Below are 20,723 nucleotides of genomic sequence, written 5' to 3'. Positions count from 1 at the left end.
GAGGCTGAGAGAGGTCCCCAAGGGCTGCTTAAAGACCTTGCAGATACAGACCAGTTGAGATAACTCTGATACTGTGCAAGTTATTAGAAAGAAAACTATTAAGCAGTTTGTACTGTTATCTGCAAAAAAATCCAAACAGCTAAGTTTCTTGAGAATGGATCAATTTAAAAACCTCTCAGTTTATTGGTGCACTGTCAAGAGAGAAAGATCAGATTTTCCAGGCATTCTCAAGGGTCTCTCCTGGGGCTGGTATTAATGAGTGAAGTGGGTGACAGTGGAGCTTTGCATCCACTTACAAGTGCTGTGTGGAGACAGACGGACAGGTTGGAGAAAAGCCAAAAGAGAATACTGAGAATGAGTGTCCCGGAAACCATTGAGGAAAGATTAAAACTATCTTCTTTGGAAAAAGTCAAGACTGAGTACAAGTGTAAGTTTCAAAAAAACATTAATGGCTATTTATAAAGGGACAGTGAATTGGTATTTCACATGGCTACCAAGGGTAGGATGAGAAGTAACTGGAATTGTAGCAAGGGGCAAACTTGTTGCAAAATAGGTTGTATAAATTATATCTGTGGCTAGGAGTTAGAATAGGCTATTTGGAGAAGCTGCGAAATTCTTGTTGCTAGAAAATCTGAAGAATAGCTTAGACTGTAAGGAATGGCCAAGGTCCAGTTGGTTTTGCCTCACGGCAGGTAAACGGACTAGGTGAGCCAGTGCGGCCCCTGTACTGGAGCGTGGCCGTGCCCGACTGTCACCCACTGCACTGCCAGTTATGGCTGCGCTGGTTACACTGCGTGCGAGGGCTTTTACGTTTAGAGGCAGCATTGCCAGCGAAGTACGTTCTCTCTAAGAACAAAAGTTGCTGGTAGTATTTCACACACGAGCAACTATGAAAGTGAGCTTCTGTCTTATTAAAAAGAAAAAAGTGAAAAAGTGTTGTTCTAGTGGGGCTACTTAGTATTGTCATTAAATTTTGCTTTTTTTTTTTTTTTTTTTAAGCAATGTGTTCATTTTTTTCTGTTTGTTTTCAATAAAGGAGGCAGGTCCATTTTTGTTGTTGCAATGTCCTGTAGGCGTCTCATTAGTTCAGGAGGCGTTTGCACTTAAAGAGATTCTGCAGTTTCTCAATTGACTGGGAGATTCTTGAAATCTTTCTTGGTGACTTTCAGAAACTTACAGAAGAGAAGTATCTTGTGGAGGAACATGTAAATGAGGCAGCTATTATTATTCATAACACAAAGGAGCCCAAGCTAACACTGAAGGTGATACTTACATCTCCCCTCATTCGAGATGAAGCAGAGAAGAAGGAAGGAGGTACACAGAGTTTTAACTTCTTAAGACTGTTCTATCTAAATGCTCTGACTGTGCAGCACAGGGTTAGTTAGGAAGTAGGTTTTTAATTGTACATCGTGTGCTAAGTAGATTGGCTGTTGCCACAATACGTTACATTGTTTGTGCCTTAAGCAGACAACAGTCATTTAATCTTCAGGTAAATATGCTTAATTTTCATTTGCAAGCAGTATTGTTACAGTGTTAACTCTGACATACAATCAGATCTTAGTTCTACTTTCTTTCAGACTTATTAGYTAATCCTCAAGCACCCTAGCGCTGCACAGTCTTGTTTTCAAATTAAGTCAGTCAAGTGGGATTGGTTCGTAGTATCTTGACAAACTCATGAAATTGTTTCTCTTTTTACACAAAATAACTCTTCTGCAAAGCTCGCAAGTATGTCCTTCTGGCCCTCAGTTTTTATTAATTATTGATACGTATATGTATGTTTCTAGCTTTAAGAATCTCCTAACCAGGATACAATTGGAGTTACAGTGCTATAACACAGCACACTTGCTTCTGAATTAAACATTTTACTTCATATCCTTAGTACAATATAGATTTAGAAAATTATAACTTAGTTTCTTTCTATTCCTTCTCCCTGACTGCGGTGACATCCAATATAGTGACGAGCCCCTCTTAAAGAAATGTTGATTCTTATTATCAATGAGGCTGGAAACAAGGAGAAATAGAGAAGAGCAAATGTAGCCATACTTTGTTTTATTTTTAAAATCTTGTCAGTAATTTCTGCTTCCACTTCCCAAACCTATCCCTGGAAACTTTGCCACTGGATGATGTCAGACCTTTGACCAACTGGCCACTCTCTGTCATGACAACTGAGGCAGCTGGGCCCGTGTGGGCTAGGGAACTCCCTGTTGCTCTTTCCCATTTCTAGACTCGCCACCAGTCCTTCGCTTACTCCCCTCTCCCACATGAAACGCCGAYACAAGGAGAAATGTTGGTCAGTTTCTCTCCATTTCGTTTTGAGGCAAGGCCAGAAAGTATCTGTTTTCAAATGAAATGTAGCACTTTGGCAGCAGTTGGAAGCAGAAAAATCTTACAAAACAGATGAATGGCAAAGATTCCCTAATTGCAATGTCTGCGTATTCTCAAATTAGTAATCATGCTCTTTTGCAAGAGCATTAAAAATAAATTGCATATTACTTCAGTTGCTCTTCAGCTTTCCATAAGATGCTGAGATCAGGCCTGTTTTTATTGCAGCTGATGCATGTTTGTGTGAGAGAGCACCAAGTGCAGAAGAAATTTTAAGGAGAAAGTGTCTGTAAGATTCCCATAAGGGGATACGGTTTTGCATAAAGGCTTCTGTCCAAGTATTTTCTTGTAACCAAAAAAAAAAAAAAAGGTATTGCCATTGTGGCAGTATAACCTTGGGTCTCCATGAATTCATTGTACAAACTGAATGAGTATTTGATTTTTATGCTTTCCCACATTTAAAATGTGTGTTCAGTTTGTTTTCGGTATCTTAAAATACTTCTCAAAATTTTGTACTAATTTTTTAAAATGTTTTTACTAGTGCTCTTAGACAGCTGTTAGGCCATCTCTTCTGTAAAGCTGATGAGGACAGTCGATAGGGTAACGGATCTTGTTTTAAAGCCCAGATTCTTTTGTATAGAGTTTAAATGTCTTTGATTCATCATAAGTGAACAAAGAAATTTATCATATTCCTTTTCAAAGGTATGTGAAATATTATGTATATGTCACTAAATAATTAAATCCTCATTTTAAGGGGAAAAATTACTGTTTTTCATAATTTTTGCAACCATTTTTTAAGTCACTTTGACTTAAAGATTCAGACCAAAAAAGTTTTATATCTATTATCAAGGGAAAATATTCAGAGAAAGTGTCCAGCAAAAATACCTTGATCTCCGTAGAAAGTACTGCCATATTCTTCTGCTACTCCTGAAAAAGACCAACAAAACAGAAGTGTATTTTCTGAGCAGTTTTTAAAACTGTTATCAGTTTATTCTCTACATTCTTTTGAATCAAGGCACTCGAGATGCTTTGGAGCTCGCTTTTCATCTTACTTGTAAGATAGGCCGGGGGCCGGGGGCGCCGGGCGGGTGCGCGCCGCCCCGCCGCCGGCCGCGCAGGCTGCCCGAAACTGACCAAGGTTTCCAGCCGTTCGGTTCTGTTCGGTTCGGCACTAATCTGCCCTCTAACCCAATCAGCAAGGTTAGGTGCAACGGACTTCGTTATCAGTGCTCCCATTTGTTCTGTAGGAATGCTGTGTGTACCTTCATGCCCTGATGTCAGAATGTATTGAAAAACATTCCTGGATTTCTCTTCAGTCCCCACCTTTTCGGAAAAGTGTTCATGTTTAAATGTGGTGTTTGTCCTATTTGTTTTTGCTGCTTGTTAGCAAAAATAAATAGCGGAGCAGTGTGTGTGTGTGTGTGTGTGCATTTCAGTGTTTCTCACAAATGGCTATCGAAAAAGCTCTGCTTTTTCATGTTAAGTTGAGAGGTCAAACATCTAAAATATCTGCATTCTGTATCAGCTTAAAATTTAAACTTCTTAGGAAACTGATTTTTACTCATAGCATCGAGTATAAATTGGACTTTGCAGACCAGAATGTTGTAGCTTGCAAATCGGTTGTTGTTACTGAGCATACAGTAACAACAAGCATATGTAATACTAAGCAAGTTCAGTTATAAAAGTGGTGCTGAAATTAACCTCACTGTAACTGAGCAACTACTGCAGAAACAATCTGCCCTTGCTGGGCAGAGACGGTCAGTGATGCTCCAAAGGTGCCAAGTGCCTCTGAAGGAATGACACARCAAGCCACAGATTTGCCGTGTCTCTCCAGAGAAGACACTCTCCTCATATGGCTGGCTGTATATGAGTGAAGTTGGCAGCCACTATATGAAGAGAATAAATACAGCAAGTGGGGAGAGAATTACCGAAGGATTGGTTCTATGTTGCAGAGTCTAAACTACTGTCAGGGCTTTCTTACTAACTTTTTATTAAATAAAACTCCTCGATGTATCATTGCCCTTTCTAAAATCACAAGATAAAAAAGAAAGCTTTGCAATCGTATTTGAAAATTTTGATTGGGTCTCACTTTCCTGACTGGCAGAGCATGAAGAAACATGCCATTCTACTGAAGATGTCGAAAGGGAGTCTGCTGCAAGCTGCTCACCCTCTTCACTGCCTGTTCTCTTCATCTTTCTGTTTAATAGAATCTTGCACCCAAAAGTTGTCTGACTGCAATATCTACAGAAGGTGCTCAGGACACTTGTACTGAGTTTGCAATTGGCAGAATTCTCCAAGAGAATTGTAACATAGACCTTTGGAAATAGCCTTAATCCTATTGCAAAAGTAGGATTTTAGCCTGTTGAAAATGAAAAATTAAATCTAATGAGAGCAGAAAACCCTTTTCATTCAGCTGCATAACAGCTGATGCATATTCTGTTTATGATTTTGTAATTTAAAGGCGAATTGGATTACTTCCTCGATAGCTGCAACATACTTTAGCAAAGTCTTACACAGTACTAAGTAAAAGTCCTTACGGATTTGACGATTCAGCTTCATTGCTAAAAATGAATGATTTTGCAATCAGTCACCTTTGCCATTTCTAACGTTTTAAAATAAGATTCTGATCATTCATTGACAGTAGCTGTTTTATATATAATACACGAGCTTTAAGCAGATGTTTATATTGTCCACAATAAAAAGTTTTCTTGCAGAACTACTTAAATAGATGTACATTTAGTAATTGTGTACCACAAAATATTACTCCTGAAACTAATGAAACTGCAAAGAAAATTTAGAAGCAATCTTCTGTTCCAAAGTGACCTTTTGTGCTCATAGAAATCCAATACCTTAAGACTTAGCAGCTTTTATTTGGAGAATAGGGAAGAGGTGTGATTAATCTCAGTATTGTAATACTGTTATAAGGGCAATAAGAAACAATGCAAATATCTGCTGTGAAGTTCACTGGGGTCAGAAAATAGGCTTATAGCACTTAAGTCCTCTGCTGACAGCAGAACCAGCAGATGCAAACTGCAGCTATGAACTGTCAGGCAAGATGCCTCTTTCTGTTCAATTTTACACTGTTTTTTTTGGTCTGGGCTCTTTTATCCACCATAACATAATGTGCTTTTACCAGAATAACCTTCCTATCGAACGGCATAGGGGGTGAAGCAGCTTTAACATTAAAGATGCAATTATATTTGCAACCAATACTATCCAGAGTAATCTATGAAAATGTACTTTGAGATTTTACTAATAAATTGTATATTTGTACACAATGATCAAACTTTTTTTCTCCCTACTTGTCCTGCATATTTTCAGTGTCTTGCTGGGTACTGGATTTTGCTTATCTGGCATAATCTTCAATTTGGACTGGCTATTATATTGCAGTCAGACCTTCATAGATCTCTATAGAATTGTCTGTTATGAATAATGAAAAGACTGTTTTTCCAAATTTATTTTGAAATAAGGAGTAATTGTGTATCCTTAGGAAAATAACTTATTCAAGCTTTTAGTTGAACCATGGATTCATTTAGTTCCTCAATATGTTTATGTCAGCTAAAAACTAAAATCTTTTAAATCTGATCCTGTAGATATGCAAAATCTGTCATTTGTATAGTTTTCAGAGAATCTGGGTACTAATCACTTGTTATGATTCTCAACATCCCCCCCAAAAACAAACAAACAAACAAACCGGGGAAGAGAGGACTGTTATATAATGTCCCTCAATATAGAATCAGATGTGATTGTTAAAAGCAGTTTGTTGCATGCTGGATAAAAAAAAAGGAAAAAAAAAAAAAAAAAGAGGAGGAAAAAAAGTGTAAACCTCAACAGAAGACTTCAGTGTCTTGTCTCTCAAATCCTTCTTTGAATTTTTTCATTAATTTTTGCTGGGAAGAGCAGATTTTTACAAGAGGGGACTACATCGCAAATATGTTAACACTCTGGAAGTTTCCAAACTTATTTTCTTCTTTCATATGTTCTGGTTGTATGAAAGATTAATTGAACTGTAAAACTGCTTAYTGGCACTTTTTATATTTTTCTTTAATGTGGATATATTGGTTAATACTGTTCAAGAAAAATTTCAAATATATTCAAAGTTTTTCTTTTGAATTATCAGCAATTGTGGCAAAATAACTTCTGAGTACTTTCTCCCTATTAATTTTTTTTCCCTCCCTCAGTAAAATCTTTCTCTTTTCGAAAAGGTTTGAAATTCTGTGCCATTTTTATGCACTTGGAATAAAAGTCACAAAGAAGGAAAAGAAGAGGAAAAAAAACCAACAAAAATAAGTGCTATATAGCTATTTTCTGCCCTGAAATGTGTTCTGCATTTTTAATAAGATCCCAGATTGTCTATAGCAGTGGCCATCTTTTTTATTATTACTATTATTTTACAAGGATTGAATGCCTTTGCTTCTGTTGCACATGTGCACATTTACTACCTTTAATGGCTTGTTTAAATTAAATAACACAGTGCACTTAAATTCTGGGAGTCTTATTATCTCATTGAGATGCTGCCGCTCTTTATGTATTGTGACAGAAACCCCTTGGTCAAATTGTATCTGTCTCTTTTTATCCCATTTTTACCAGTAGATAATGTTGCGATGAAAGATCCTCCGGACTTATTGGACAGGCAGAAATGCCTGGAGGCCTTGGCGTCTCTGCGGCACGCCAAATGGTTTCAGGTTGGCTCTTTGTTCTTACCTTGTTGTTATTGTAGCCTTATGAGGTTTAATTTCAGTCACTTTTAATTTTAATGCCTCTTTAATTTCTGATTAGTCCCTAATAGAGCAAAGGTCTAGAATTCCGAATTCAGTGCTATACTGTACAAGGAAAAGCCTGATAGGTAGATAGCCAACTGGTCTAGAGTTGTCATGAGGCTACAAAAGCAATCTTGACGTTTTGCTTCCTTTTCCATATGTCCTTCTATAAAATGAAGTATTTTACTTTATATAACTGTCTTTATTTTGCATGAAGCTGATTAAGTATAAGTAATAATCATGAAAAAGAATCTATCCATGGACTCTGTGCATTTAAAAAGAAAAGCAAATTGAAGGCTAGGTTTTTGCAGGTGTATTGGAACCATTTTGTTTGTTTTAGGCCAGGGCAAATGGACTAAAATCATGTGTAATTGTCCTTCGTATTCTACGGGATTTGTGCAACAGAGTCCCCACATGGGCACCACTCAAAGGATGGGTAAGTACAGAAAGAGTTGGAGGCAGCTTGGTCAGACATCTCAGATCATCTGAGGATTGCAGCAGTGCCTGGACTAGGGCAAACAGTGCACTGTAAGAAACTGCCCTCTAACTCCCCCTTTCCTTCTGCTCCCCACTAACTATTACCTGTCTAGAAAACTGCTTGCAGGAAGAAAAGAGATTGTGAACGTTCAGTCAGTCAGTCCGTGAGATGTACAAGTACCGTGGGAAGAGACGTAATGTTGTGGGGCCTTGCATATCCTTGTGGATTTGTAGTGGAATCCCACTTGTTGCCTCCGAATTGGGATTTTTAAAATGACCGTGCTATCGTGGCTATGCTGGTCCTGCCAGAGCATACCATCTCATGTTAGCAGGTTTAGGGAAGGCCAAATGCTCTGCATACGAGAGGAACATTTCAGAAGTCAATGGAGGCAGCATTTTCCCTCAAGTAGAACTGACACCCCTTTGATAGGAGGAGAGTATTCACATAACTTGGCTTTAGAAGGCTTCTCCGTGTAGACTTCCTATATAGTTAATGAAGAACAGTTGATTTTTCTCCAAAAGTGACAGAGCTGGGAACAAGTAAAAGTGCCCTGAACTGTCCTCTGGGACTATCTCTATGTGTTAGACCTGTAGTGGATTAAAACTAAAGTAAGCTGATGTGAATATTCTTCCATTGTACCCCTCTGTATTTAACTGCAGTTTTAGTTACCCTTGTGTCCATACTAATCATACTTTAATGTCTTCTAGCCACTCGAGCTTATATGTGAAAAATCTATAGGTACTTGTAATAGACCTTTGGGCGCTGGGGAAGCATTACGACGAGTGATGGAGTGTTTGGCATCTGGAATTCTGCTTCCTGGTAAGGGACCGTATTAACTTCAGCATTACAAAAGATTGATCAGRCAACCCAATTCCATTTGTTTTAACATTTTGCTGATGTATGATTAGATGAGAAATGCCTGCTTTAAGCACTCCAACCTGCAGTGGAGCTAAACAAATGGATTCTTGTTTAAAGTTAAAAGAGAAAGGGAACAGTATGGTTGTAATTGTTTGAAATGTACTTCCAATGCAGTAGAAGTTAATGGGGAATGCTAGGTTTGTTTATAAATGAACCCCATCTCACTAGAAGGCTGCAAAGAAATAAATGGACCTAATGACTAGCTAGTTTCTATAGACTTGCTGAAATCAACATGCCTACCCAATTTATTTATTTATTTATTAACCTACGGCTTTTAGTTCATGCTGTTATACACATCCAGTGTTGAGCCTGATGTGTTCTGTGGCCTCGCTTCTAAGGGGTAAAATCTTAGGGTTAGTTTGCTTTGTTTGAATGTTTGAATCTTACTGAAAGAGGTTCTCCTCACGCTCTGAAGATGGAGATTAGTTGTTGCAATATCTAGCAATTCTCATAGTCATACTGTGCTTATTCTGAACAATCTTTTTTGCCTCTTTCCCTCCCAGGAGGCCCTGGTTTGCATGATCCCTGTGAACGAGAGCCAACAGATGCTTTGTGTTATATGACAGTTCAGCAAAAAGAAGCCATTACACACAGTGCTCAGGTAGAAAACCTATACTTCTGAGGAGCTACATATTGTAACAGTGAAGATTTCAGCTCACTAACTCAGCTTATTCCCTGCCCTGAATGGCTTATTTTAGTGGCAGTCATTGACAGTTCATCCAGTGTCTTACCTTGGAAAGATTAAGTGATAGTTTATGTGCACAAGAGTTAAATATGGATGAAATGTAATTCTTGCAGAAGGCAACCTAATATCTGCGCACCACTTGCATCCCACTTCAAGTGCTTATGGCACATGGCCCTTGAGTAGGCTTCCTGTCAGTGGGACCTGCACTTTGTATTACAGGAATTAATGAATTTAAAATTTTTGGAAATTAACACTTTCTGTAGCTATCATTCCTCATAGAAGAAATGCTGGGTTTTGTGTCTACAAACTTATTTAGAAACTTAGACACCTGAGATAAAATAGTGCTGTGATGTAACTCTCATTTCTACTATCACTTTGTAGCATGCACTCAGATTATCAGCCTTTGGTCAGATCTATAAGGTTTTGGAAATGGATCCCCTCCCATCAAATAAGTCATTTCAGAAATATTCCTGGTCAGTAACTGATAAAGAAGGTAGGTATTGTTTGCTCCAAGAAACACTAATTGGGAAGTAAACTAGGAGTTAATTTGGAATTGGTGAAATTCCTTTCAGTTACATGCTCTGTGTGTGTGTGTAAGATGAAGGCTTTTCTTTGTGTTTGTTGCTGGTTTTAGTAAATTGTTTCATTGTTAAGGGAAAATCTAAAAGTTCTGTTCTAGAAAAGAACCACCAGAGTAGCAGCAAGAAAAATTTAACTGCTAGAGTATACTAGATGATTTTCTTTAAGTGCAAAGTCCTTTGGGGCCTGAAGAATAAAAATAATATTTTTGATTCTCATGCTGGGGAAGAAGAGACACTAGGCTGATCAAAAAGCATATAACTAGATGAGTGTCCATCATAAGATATAATCTGAAGAGTTCCTCTTAGAAAACAATATAAATCTAACAGAAATAACTTTCCATGTTTATTTTGTGAAAGAACAATACTATTACAGTTCTGACCTTAGAATAAATGTGAAAAACAATAAATTGCACAATCTGAGCTGTAGACTTAAAATAAGCAGTTCCAGAGAAGATAAGAGAAGATACAGGAATTTCATTTTAAATGGTATTTGCAGAAATGGAACAAATATTTAATTTATTATTAGTTAGTATGCTAAACATTCATTTACTGCCTTAAGCTATTGCGTTGTAGGCTTCCTTTTTGTCAAGTAACTTAATTTGAAGGGCAGATATTTTTTTTTCTTTCATCTTCAAAAACAACAGATTTAAGGATGGATTTTAATTTCAAAACACTTTTCCAACAGTATGTTGGAGTATCTTCTTTCCAGCTCAATCTGTCTCGCCTACTTGGAGATTTAGGTATCAGAGATGTTCTAGACAGAGTTAAATCAGGCAAGCCAGAAACTTTTCTCCTGACATAAAGCCACCTAAGTTCAGAAGTATCTTTTTCTAAAGCATGACAAGAAATACCTTTCTCTTCTACCTTTCTGATGTCTTTCCTTTATTGGTGATGAAAGCCCCACACTAGGTTAAAAGGGTCTGATGAAACCAGATTTAATTAAATTAATAAATCCTGTTAGTCAGTATGTTCAGCCATTTCATAATTGAGAGATGTCTTTAGTGATAGAACACTGCACAGAAATAAGTTGTTATTTGATCATGATGAGGCAAACTAAGCCTTTTAATTTAATTGAGATCATTGATCCAGTGACACTGACTGTTACAAAGACTTTATTCTTGTTACGGCAAGTGATGGATATAGATATGTTTTTCATCTGATGGATACTGAGATCAGGAGTATGACTGACCAACTTTCTTAGATTTAAAAACCAGGCAGGCTGTGTTTAAGTTAGCTTGCCAAGAGTGTTGGTGGGATTGGATGAGAAGGATATGTGGAATGTTTTGTTCACTAGCTTCTATCATTGACCTAATCAGCAGCCTTATGTTTGTATGGACAGGTACATATTAGACATAGAATAACTACATACAATATTAAGGAAACTGGAACTGAACACTAGTATTTACTAGCGAGGCCAAGCTATCTTTCATTCTAATAAATCTTGGCCTGCAGAAATATGAAGTCAACATTCGACTTCTTCTATGGGTCTTTCACTACTTCAAGTGGCATTCAGAGGTGGGGATGAAAATTGGTCCAATAGTTTTACTTAAATTCCTTGACTTAACACCAATATTCCAACTATTTCTGATGACGTTCAGGGTACCAGTCACCTGTATCTAACATTGTGAACTGGGTGGCCAACATTATTGCAAAGTTTACACTGCTTATATCACATGTAATACTGGAACCGTGGACATATTGCATGGCCTTGTACTGTGAGTAGAAAGCTAGTATTAACTTAGATATAACAGTTTAAATGCTTAAATACAGATGCTTGGTGGTTAAGTACTTTTCATAGTTATAAACATACAAGGAACAGTAATAGGACTAATCAGACTCCTGCTATGGAATTTTATTTTTCTAATGGCATATCCATATTACAAGGAAATTTATGCCCTAGGTACAGGCTCGTCTGCTCTCAAGAGACCATTTGAAGATGGTGTTGGGGATGATAAAGATCCAAATAAAAAGATGAAGCGTAATTTGAGGAAAAGTAAGTGCAACATGTCTCCATTCTCTTTTCAAAGATCCATTGTACAGTGGGAGCTGCTTCGAAAGCTTCTGTGTTGRTGTAGAGAATAGCATGTGAAAAAGCCTTTGGAACAAAAAATGTTGTCTCTATCGCCCTTTATTCAGAACATCAAACACATCTCTTACTGTGCATTTGAACTTCCTCTGACATGTTTTGCTAACTGAATGATTTGCGTTTTAAATGAGATTACCCAGCAGGCCACAGTAAAATTTAGGTTGCCCAAACAGCTGAGGTATTTTATTGATAACCTCCCAGCAGTGTTGTTTCAAAATATTGCAGTGACTTTGCTGAATGAAGATTTTTCTTTTCATGCTCTTCTCCTCTTTAGAACAGCCATTGTAAGGCCAAGACGTCCCACAAGAAAAGAAAAATGTTTAATCCACAAAACATTGACATTTAATGTACACACAGACAAGAAGTTTCTCAGTATTACTGGGATCCAGTTAGTTCTGGTGGCTATTTTCATTGTGTACTTTGGTGCCAATTCTGTATGTGGTTCCTCACAATCTATAAAACATGTTATTTATTTTATAGCAGCCAGGAAGACTATAACTAGTTGCAAAAGAATTATGTTAACAATATCAAAAGATGGGCAATTATGGCTTATTAAAAGGCTTATTAAAAGCTTATTAAATGGCTTATTAAAAACATATTCAAGTGTTATCACTATCCTCGACCTCTGAAGCGCTGAGGGGTTGTTTCACTCTTTTATTGGATGGAAGGCACTTAAACGCAAACTGTTTCATTTTTCTGTCCATCTCATTTTGTTCATTTCTCCTCTCCCCTCCCTTCCCCCTCCCTATCTTGTACTAGTACTAGATAGTAAAGCAATAGATCTCATGAATGCTCTGATGAGGCTGAACCAAATCAGACCAGGGCTTCAGTATAAGCTGCTGTCACAGTCTGGTCCAGTCCACGCCCCAGTCTTCACAATGTCTGTAGATGTTGATGGTACGACATATGAAGCATCAGGACCTTCTAAGAAAACAGCCAAGCTCCATGTGGCAGTGAAGGTAAGGTAGCCTGAAGTAATCTGCTAACCTGGAATATATGACATGAAATACGGTTAATATTTGAATTCAAAAAAAAAATTTTTTTTTGGATGAAGCGGAGCTACCAACTACTGATTTAATACCTAGCTGGGCATTGCTCTAAGATCAGTACTGGTTTTAGACAAGAAGAGGAGGAGGACAGTGTGGAAACATGGAGGAAAACTTTCCAGGGTTCTGCAAGTCAATTCCTGTGACAACGGATGGAAGTTGGTGTTAACTTCTAGGATGGGGAGGGTGTCAGTTTTGTTCTGTTCTATTCCTTCCTCTTGTTGGTTAGAAAACAACATGATGGTGGCTCCCTCTCTTCTCCTTTCTTCTCTGTGTCTGTCCCTGTCCTGGGTTGTGAGCTTCTCAAAATGGGGAGTGTATCCAGTCTTCAGTGTTTGAAAAGTACCGTAGCACATTGTGAGGCCTAGCGTAAATAAATGATTTGTTTCCAGTCAAATTCTTCAGTAAGAGATTAGTTTAATTTAGTTACTAGTCAACCCATGGTTGCTTCTTGTAGGTGTTCTACGTGACAGAGCTTGTGTCTGTAAAGCAGTAATTGGAGTGCTCAACATGAACGTTGTGCTGCACCAAGACAGTTCAAACTGCTGAAACAGACCTAGCCTGGTGGGTTTCTGGGAAGAAAGGAAGGAGTCTTCTACAGACAATTCATGCAAAAAAGAGAATCTCTTTTAATAGAACTGCACTTGTGAGAGGAACAAACCCATCTGTCATTATATGTGCTTCACTTTGTGTTTTGAATGAGAATTTCCTTTTTAGAAGCTTCATCTGGCAATTTTCTGCTTTTCTTTGATTTCAGTTTTGAAAATCCCATTGTCCCATGTGCTTTCATGTTCAAAGCGTCCAAAAGTATTTGAGGGAATGTGCTGTTCCTTAGGAAAAGTGGATGTCTGCATGTGTGTCCTTTCAGACAGTCTTCCTCATACTTTTTTATTTTGCCCCTCCCTCACCCCCGCACCCCCAGGAATTATTTAAAAAATAATTCAAAACTTGCCCTGAAAAGCTGTAACTTCCCTGTCCTTGAATCTCCCTGCATCTGCCAGATCTGTGCTGGTGCCTACCCAGCTATGTTTTCTCTAAACTTACAAATATATAAATCCTGGGCAGCACTTCAAAACATCCATGATTCAAGCCAAAGACAAGCCAGCAGTGTGGCAGAGACTAGCCGTTTTTGTTTTCTGGTAGGTCTGGGCACTGCTTTTTCACACTTCAAGAGGGATTAATGTGACTGTTCCAGTTTCTGGATCTGACCTTTTTAAAAATTAGAGACCCTGAAATTGCAGCCAAAAGTACCACATAATTCTTTGTGAGCTGAGCTTGGAATTACCTGCATAGTTCTCAATTTTGTGTAGGAACATAGTGATTTCTGTGAATTTTGTTCACGGAATTAAATTTTCAAGGGAGCCTCAACATGGTTTCAGATTGTTTTGGGTCTCTCTGGTACCTCTGTTACAGCTAGGCCAGGGAGTCTGCTAAAGGAAAGGCTGAGCTTCCTTATTGAGGATGTTTTTGACGTAACCGCTCAGTAATGCCTTAATCGGAGTACGCTTTTGTTTGCTATAAAGCTGGGTGTTGTAAGCATCATGGAGAAAGCTTGGAAGTTGTGACACGCTTTGCTAAAAGGTAAACTTACTGCAGATGAAGCAGTCTGTTACTTGGTTAGCTAGACACTTCTACACCTTGACGTGGTGCCAGTCAAATCTCAGTTCAGGATACCTGAATTTGCTCCCTGTATACCTGCTTTGGAAGGATCTGTCCTCTGGTGTTCCTGAAAGATGCAAGCAAGGGAGATACCGTCAACCTTATACTTTCTGGGATATGTTTTATATACTCTTTGGGTCCAGGCTGTCATTTGCAGTTCCCTTGGAAACTCTAGAGGTTACTATCTTGTAGACATCTTGGAGAGGTGCAGTGCTTTAATGCTCATGAGGTAGACTGTACTGTTTGCTCCACAGTCAATCTGTCTATACACAGGGAGGGAGGGCAGAGGCAGGCAGAGAGAGAAAAAACTATGCAAAACAGTTTCTTTATCATATTGTTAAGCAGTGTCATGGAGTGGATGTGCTTTTGAATTTTAATCTATTATTTTTGCATAGAATTTTCAGTATGAATAATGATGCTCATGAGTAATTGCTAAAATTTGTTTGTGTTAATTCCACTTYTGGAAAACTCAAACTATTTTTCCCCATTGCTACTGTGTTTTTCTCATGCTCTCAACACTGGAGAGAATGAAATTTTAAGTAATTTGCCTTTATTAAGTTTAAGATGGCCATTCTTTTGTGTTATGATCAGCCTTGTATTTGTTTCTATACTGTTACCTATTTTTCATTTCATTTCATGTTGTTTTGTTGTAGGTTTTGCAAGCAATGGGGTATCCAACTGGCTTTGATGCAGATGTCGAATGTATGAGTTCTGATGAAAAATCAGATTCTGAAGGCAAAAATGAAACAAYGTCTTCGATCTCAAGCAATAATACTGGAAATTCCACAGCTGACACCTCCACTACCCTAGAGGTGAGTGTTGCATTGAAAGTACAAGTGACGGGGAGGTGTGTTTGCTGGAAGATGATGGCATTTGTGGTAAGCGGATGAGGAATTAAGATATACAATTTCATGTCCTAGATCTGCCATAGGCTTTGTGCCACTGTGGGCAAGTAACTTCATCTTTGTGCCTCCTTTCCTAAACTTTAAGATGGAGTAGCTACCTCTTTAGGACCATAAGCTCTTTGACACAGGTGTCGTCTCTTCTACTTTTTCTACCTGTATATATGGTCCTTAGGAGTGGGACAGCTTGATTTTGTTTGGTGCTTCTAGTAATGTAAATTTGGCATTTTCTCTTTTATAGCAGAGTCTATTTGCAATGTCAAAAGGTACAGTTATATAGATAGTATTTTAAACTGATATACATGAAGACAAATGAAAATACAGAAATTGATTAGCCAACATTAAGAAATGTAAAACCTATAAACCTATATACTTCTATGTAATTGAATGGACTAGAAAAAACTGCATGTAAAGTGCTCCAATTTCAATGTAATCTGCTTTAATTTTAGCACTTGTAGCTGAACTAAGGTGCTATAAGCAGCATGCTGTGCTTGTTTTCTCACCAAATTTGTGGGAAATAGAGTATTCCTCAAAGGACCAAATTCCAGTAACTTGAGCAGTCTTGGTTGAATGTCCCCAGGAATCAAGCTATGAGGGTCTGTAGTGCATTAACTAAATGTTTTCTTACAGTGTTTCTGGTATTTATTTCTTTTCACAATTGAGAAACCATGAGATTTTAACCTAACACTTAGATTTCATCCTTTTCACCTTCCTCTTCCTGACTTCCTCAACTGATCTTCATAATTGGCACCAGGGATTTTAGAGGAGCATTCTGTGTAAGCACTGAAAAGAGCTCTAATTTGTAAATTTGTCTGCTTGATATCTCTGTGGCAAGCTCTCATGGGGTTGTACAGAAAAAACGACATAGATTCTTGCTTTATTTTTAGATACAATGCTTTTTTTCAAATACAAGGGGGGTTTATGCTGAAAATCTAAGTAATCATTCTGTTCTTCAGATATTTCTCAACACGTTAAACCATGTATTTTTTTAGTTGGAAGCCACCTAATTACCAGACATAATCCCTGACAAGTCACTTCATATATGCATTTAGTCCACTGAGGCATGTCCAGGGGAAAGGGTGTGGGGAGGTATTTTAACAACAAACTGACCCATTAATTTTCCACTAAAATAAACATTTATAGACTCACAAAATTAGTTAAGAATTTAAGAAAACAAAGGTATTTTTCAGGCTGTGTGATTTCAGGTTTCCATGTTTACACTCTTGAGGGACTCTACTTTCAAAGGGCAAGTCCTGGTACTAGTTATCCGAAATCAGGAGATGTTACTGAAAATTTCATTTTGTCTCCTTTTTCCTCTATTTGTTAGTGAGCAGTCTTTCATGTCAGTGGCTCAGTGCGCTGTAATGCAGGCTGTTATGCTGGTGCATGGGCATCTCGGCTCTACCTTCCTCACTTCGCAAACATTTCTAGATGCATCTGCTTTAAGGCTTCTGCAGGTAGAGCTCAGTAGTGCCAGGATGTAATTAGATCAAGCAGCAAAGATGTGTAGAAGGCTGGGAAAGCCAATCTCTCCTTTTAGTGATAAAGCATTTGCTTTCAAGGAACTTGACACCACAGCATCAGTTTCAGCTTTGGATACCGTTTGGGTTGTAATTCCAAGTGCAGCCACTGTGATGTTCAGCATTGTACAGACACCACACCAAGTCACACCAGTGAAGATACATCTAACTAGCTCTCACTTATGAACAGAAATGAAGATGGTGTGATTTCTGTTTTTCACAGTATTTGTTTGTCCCTCTGCCATTCTTTAGAGAAGAGACTTTCTGTCTGCGGTTCTAGTGCAGCATGTTATACTGAAGCCAAGGCAGTGTTATCTTTGATACAGGTCTGTTCCTGGAAAGCCTGCTGAGGCCCACATATTGGGAAGAACAAGCTATTGCAGAGGCTTGAAACAAAGTGATAATGGTGGCATTCTCTAAGTGGCTGGCCATATGACGCTGTAAGCCATAAGACTGTAGATGTTTGTCTGCCATTTGAAGAGATAAAAGCTATAAAGCAACATCATAAATGTCTCTTTAGGTAAGAACTCAGGGCCCTATACTCACTGCAAGTGGCAAAAACCCAGTGATGGAGCTCAATGAAAAAAGAAGAGGTCTGAAGTATGAGCTCATCTCTGAGACAGGTGGAAGCCATGACAAGCGCTTTGTGATGGAGGTGAGTGAAGCAGAGTTGTGGAGTCAGTAGGTGCTTTACTAAGAATGCTTCAGTATTTGGAGTTACTGGCTGATAAAGTTCAGATTTTTTGTATTTTGCTTTTTGTGATACACAGCTGTGATGATCTTCTCAGTTTTTTTGTATCTCTCATTACTGTAGTGGTGATTAGATTGGGGAAAGAAATTCCTTTTATGTTTTGGGAAAATGAGCATTAGAACTGGGTTCTGACAGCCCCAAATTGCATCATGTCTTGACATGAGGAAGAGGAGGGAAGTGGAAGCCTGACAGACCAAAATAACTGATTAGCAAATTTTTTCAGACTTCCTTGTTACCATGTTAGTGACCTGATCTGAACCTTCCATTGCTAGCTTACCAGGGATATTTGGAATGACTGTAGCAGAGGGCACACTCATTTTTTTTCTCTTCTTCTGCTATCTCTGGAATAACACTGATGGGTTCCAAAAGCAGTATGAGGTAGCACTCCACTTAAACAGTGTATGTATAGTGCAGGCAGGCAAAGATGTTTGGTGTATGAGGCACTGATAAAGATGAGGAGGCCTCAAATGATTCCTGAATCCCCTATTTTGCAGCGGTATTATTTATTTGTTGAGAAGCTCATACACACTGGCTAAATTCCATTCCAAGTAAACAAAGCACTCCTCTCTTAATTGCATTTGTGGTTTCAAATATATATAGATTCCGAATACTTCTTACATAGTGTAACATATCATCACTTACATATTCTCTACCACCTTCATAATCTTGAAGCAATAAAAACCACATGTAACACTGAGTATTCTTATTGCTGAAGTTCTTTATGGATGGCTCATCACTGACCAATAAGTGCAGCATAGTATTCCCAATAGGATAAATAGCAGACATAAACTTATGTCTTAATTTTCAGGTAGAAGTAGATGGGCAGAAGTTCAGAGGTGCAGGCCCAAATAAGAAAGTAGCAAAAGCAAGTGCTGCATTAGCAGCACTTGAGAAACTGTTTTCCGGGCCTAATGCAGCAAACAACAAGAAAAAGAAGATTCTTCCTCAGGTAAGAACTGTTAGTTGTTTTTTTGGACTTGGAATGACCCTGGGTTAGCACAGGTCTGCGTTGTTTTATGATAAAGGACCTTCTAGAGGAAAAAAGTGATTTGAGTCTCTTGTTTTATGCACACACTGTAAGGTTTCTGTTTTTATTCCTCCATAACAATACTTGTTAATATAACAGTATAAAATTATAGTTGGGACCCTACTGTGCATGTACTAAGAACATAAAGGAAGTGYTCCTTAGTAAAGGGTTTAACCTAGAGGAAATGTAGTAGGTGCAGGAGAGGAGGCACAAGGTTTCCTTTGGCGGTGGTGATCTGCTGGAGAATACACAATCAGGTCAGTGGTTCAATCGGTGGCAAAGCGGAAGTCTCTTGTGTTCCAATCCAGAGCCCTACGTAGTGTGTCCTAATCATGTCAGATAGGTAGATTTAGAGAATCAATGATTTATAGCCCAGTAATAGGCATTTACTCTAGGTTCTAGAGTAAATTTAGATTTTGCACCGAACTTTACAAATGAGGTATTTTAATTGGTGAGGAAGACTTGTATAAGAAAAAGCTCGCTCTTCGTTAGATTTAACAGCCCTGATGATCTCTCAAGTCTATTAAGAGATAGATGTTGAACAGAGCAGACACTAATCAAGTGTTCCTCCTCCAGAGAACTACAGTCAAAAATAAGCCCTGAGGATTACAATTTGGATGTCTTTTGTGCAAATAAATTAGAATTAGGATTTTCTCATCTTTTAATACTGAAGCAGAATGCATCATAAAATACACTCACAAAAATGAACAGCCAACTGTATTTTTGCCTTTGTTCTATAACTATCATTATCCCTGATTCACTGAGATCTTCAGTTAGCAATACTTCAGTTTCTGTTATTGTGTTAGAAGTCTAGTAGCTGTAAAAGACAGCACCTCATAGGATAACATTCCATAGGCAGTTAAGATACAAAAACGGTTTCTGATTCAGGCACTTAATAAATTCCCCCCTTTTTTTTTCTTTTTTTGGTTCACTTGTTCCCTTTTTGCAGTAGGTCAGTGATGGCAATAACAGCCAAATTTGCCTTTGAAAATGATTTACTGTGTTTCCAGGGTGCATGTTATACAGAAAAGGGTTGCTCTGGTGTAGTAAGCAATGCCAGCTTCTATAGCTCTTTTCTGTGGTCTGAGTGCTTTTGCTCACAGGTGGTGACAAAGTGAAAGGAAGGCACTGTTCTAGAAAAAGTTAGGTTAAAGCAGTCCAATGTTATCATGAGGTGGTTATTATAACTGCAGTATATTTAAAAAAAAAAAGGCAAAATGAAGGTACTTAATAAACTAAGCAGATGGAATCTATAGGTAGTTAAGGAGCAGTTATTAAAGCAGAGAAAGAGGAGGCAGAAATCTGCTCAGAAGTGAACAGACTGGGACTTAAGTAGCACTGGTGAGGACACCCATAATCTTCAAAACTTGCAATTTAGTAAGACTAAGAAGCCTAGTAACCTGGAAAAGAGCCAAAAAAAGAAAAAGTAAAAAACAAGCCCCCTCCCCATTATAAAAAGTCTCTGAGGACAAAGGAAATCTATTGGGTATAGAGCTGATACTAAACATATCAGCCCAGATGAAAACACTTTAAAACTGTAATTCCTATATAACAACCACCAATAATCTGGCAAAAATGTTTTAAATAAAACTAAAAATGTAAAGCCAGAATATGCAATGTGTTTGACAGCTACTGTCGGCAAATCATAGAGACCGTGAATATTTCCCTCCTCAGAAAACCTGGTGTTCTGGAAGGTGTGCAGATTTGGATTTCAGAGACTACTGTGTTGAGTCTGTCATCTTTCTGAAAAATCTGACCTAGCTGTAAACATGCATGGTTTTTTAGCCTACAGTAGGATGTCTGGGTCAAATCCTGGCCCTGCTCAACTTATACGGGTTCAGAGTGGTAGGACTGAAGAAGGCAATGCGGATGAGGGGTGAGGCAGCCTGTAAGGAAGTGGAAAGACTCCTGGATGTAGTGTACACTGTCTAGGGAATGCAGTCAGTGAGTTGGGAGGACTCCTGTTTACTCGAGGGACTTGCTTGGCT

The 20,723-nt window shown here is 38.3% G+C and overlaps 1 protein-coding gene and 1 long non-coding RNA gene across 10 annotated transcripts in view; one reads left to right on the top strand and one right to left on the bottom strand.

Annotated features, from left to right (window-relative positions):
• Positions 1–20,723, top strand: part of STRBP (spermatid perinuclear RNA binding protein) — a 70,485-nt gene that overhangs the window by 44,037 nt on the left and 5,725 nt on the right. For 4 of the 5 annotated variants that reach the window (XM_026090002.1, XM_026090018.1, XM_026089986.1 and 1 more), the window contains 11 exons: positions 1,170–1,314; positions 6,913–7,007; positions 7,423–7,518; positions 8,268–8,379; positions 8,982–9,079; positions 9,545–9,656; positions 11,645–11,737; positions 12,590–12,789; positions 15,189–15,347; positions 17,478–17,612; positions 18,517–18,657. In XM_026090002.1, the coding sequence (XP_025945787.1) occupies positions 1,170–1,314; positions 6,913–7,007; positions 7,423–7,518; positions 8,268–8,379; positions 8,982–9,079; positions 9,545–9,656; positions 11,645–11,737; positions 12,590–12,789; positions 15,189–15,347; positions 17,478–17,612; positions 18,517–18,657 (1,386 nt within the window). The remainder of the gene's footprint in view (positions 1–1,169; positions 1,315–6,912; positions 7,008–7,422; positions 7,519–8,267; positions 8,380–8,981; positions 9,080–9,544; positions 9,657–11,644; positions 11,738–12,589; positions 12,790–15,188; positions 15,348–17,477; positions 17,613–18,516; positions 18,658–20,723) is intronic. The other variant, XM_026090010.1, reaches the window with a different exon arrangement.
• The window catches only part of LOC112977593, a 36,330-nt gene continuing 28,343 nt past the window's right edge, over positions 12,737–20,723 (bottom strand). For 4 of the 5 annotated variants that reach the window (XR_003257565.1, XR_003257562.1, XR_003257563.1 and 1 more), the window contains one exon: positions 12,743–12,817. This is a non-coding gene — a long non-coding RNA (uncharacterized LOC112977593). Of the gene's footprint in view, positions 12,818–14,467; positions 14,603–20,723 lie in introns of all 5 variants that reach the window. The other variant, XR_003257564.1, reaches the window with a different exon arrangement.

Source organism: Apteryx rowi, unplaced genomic scaffold (genome assembly GCF_003343035.1).
Source record: "Apteryx rowi isolate R43461 unplaced genomic scaffold, aptRow1 scaffold_120, whole genome shotgun sequence".
Lineage (NCBI taxonomy): Eukaryota > Metazoa > Chordata > Aves > Apterygiformes > Apterygidae > Apteryx > Apteryx rowi.
This window is presented reverse-complemented; position numbering and strand designations above follow the sequence as displayed.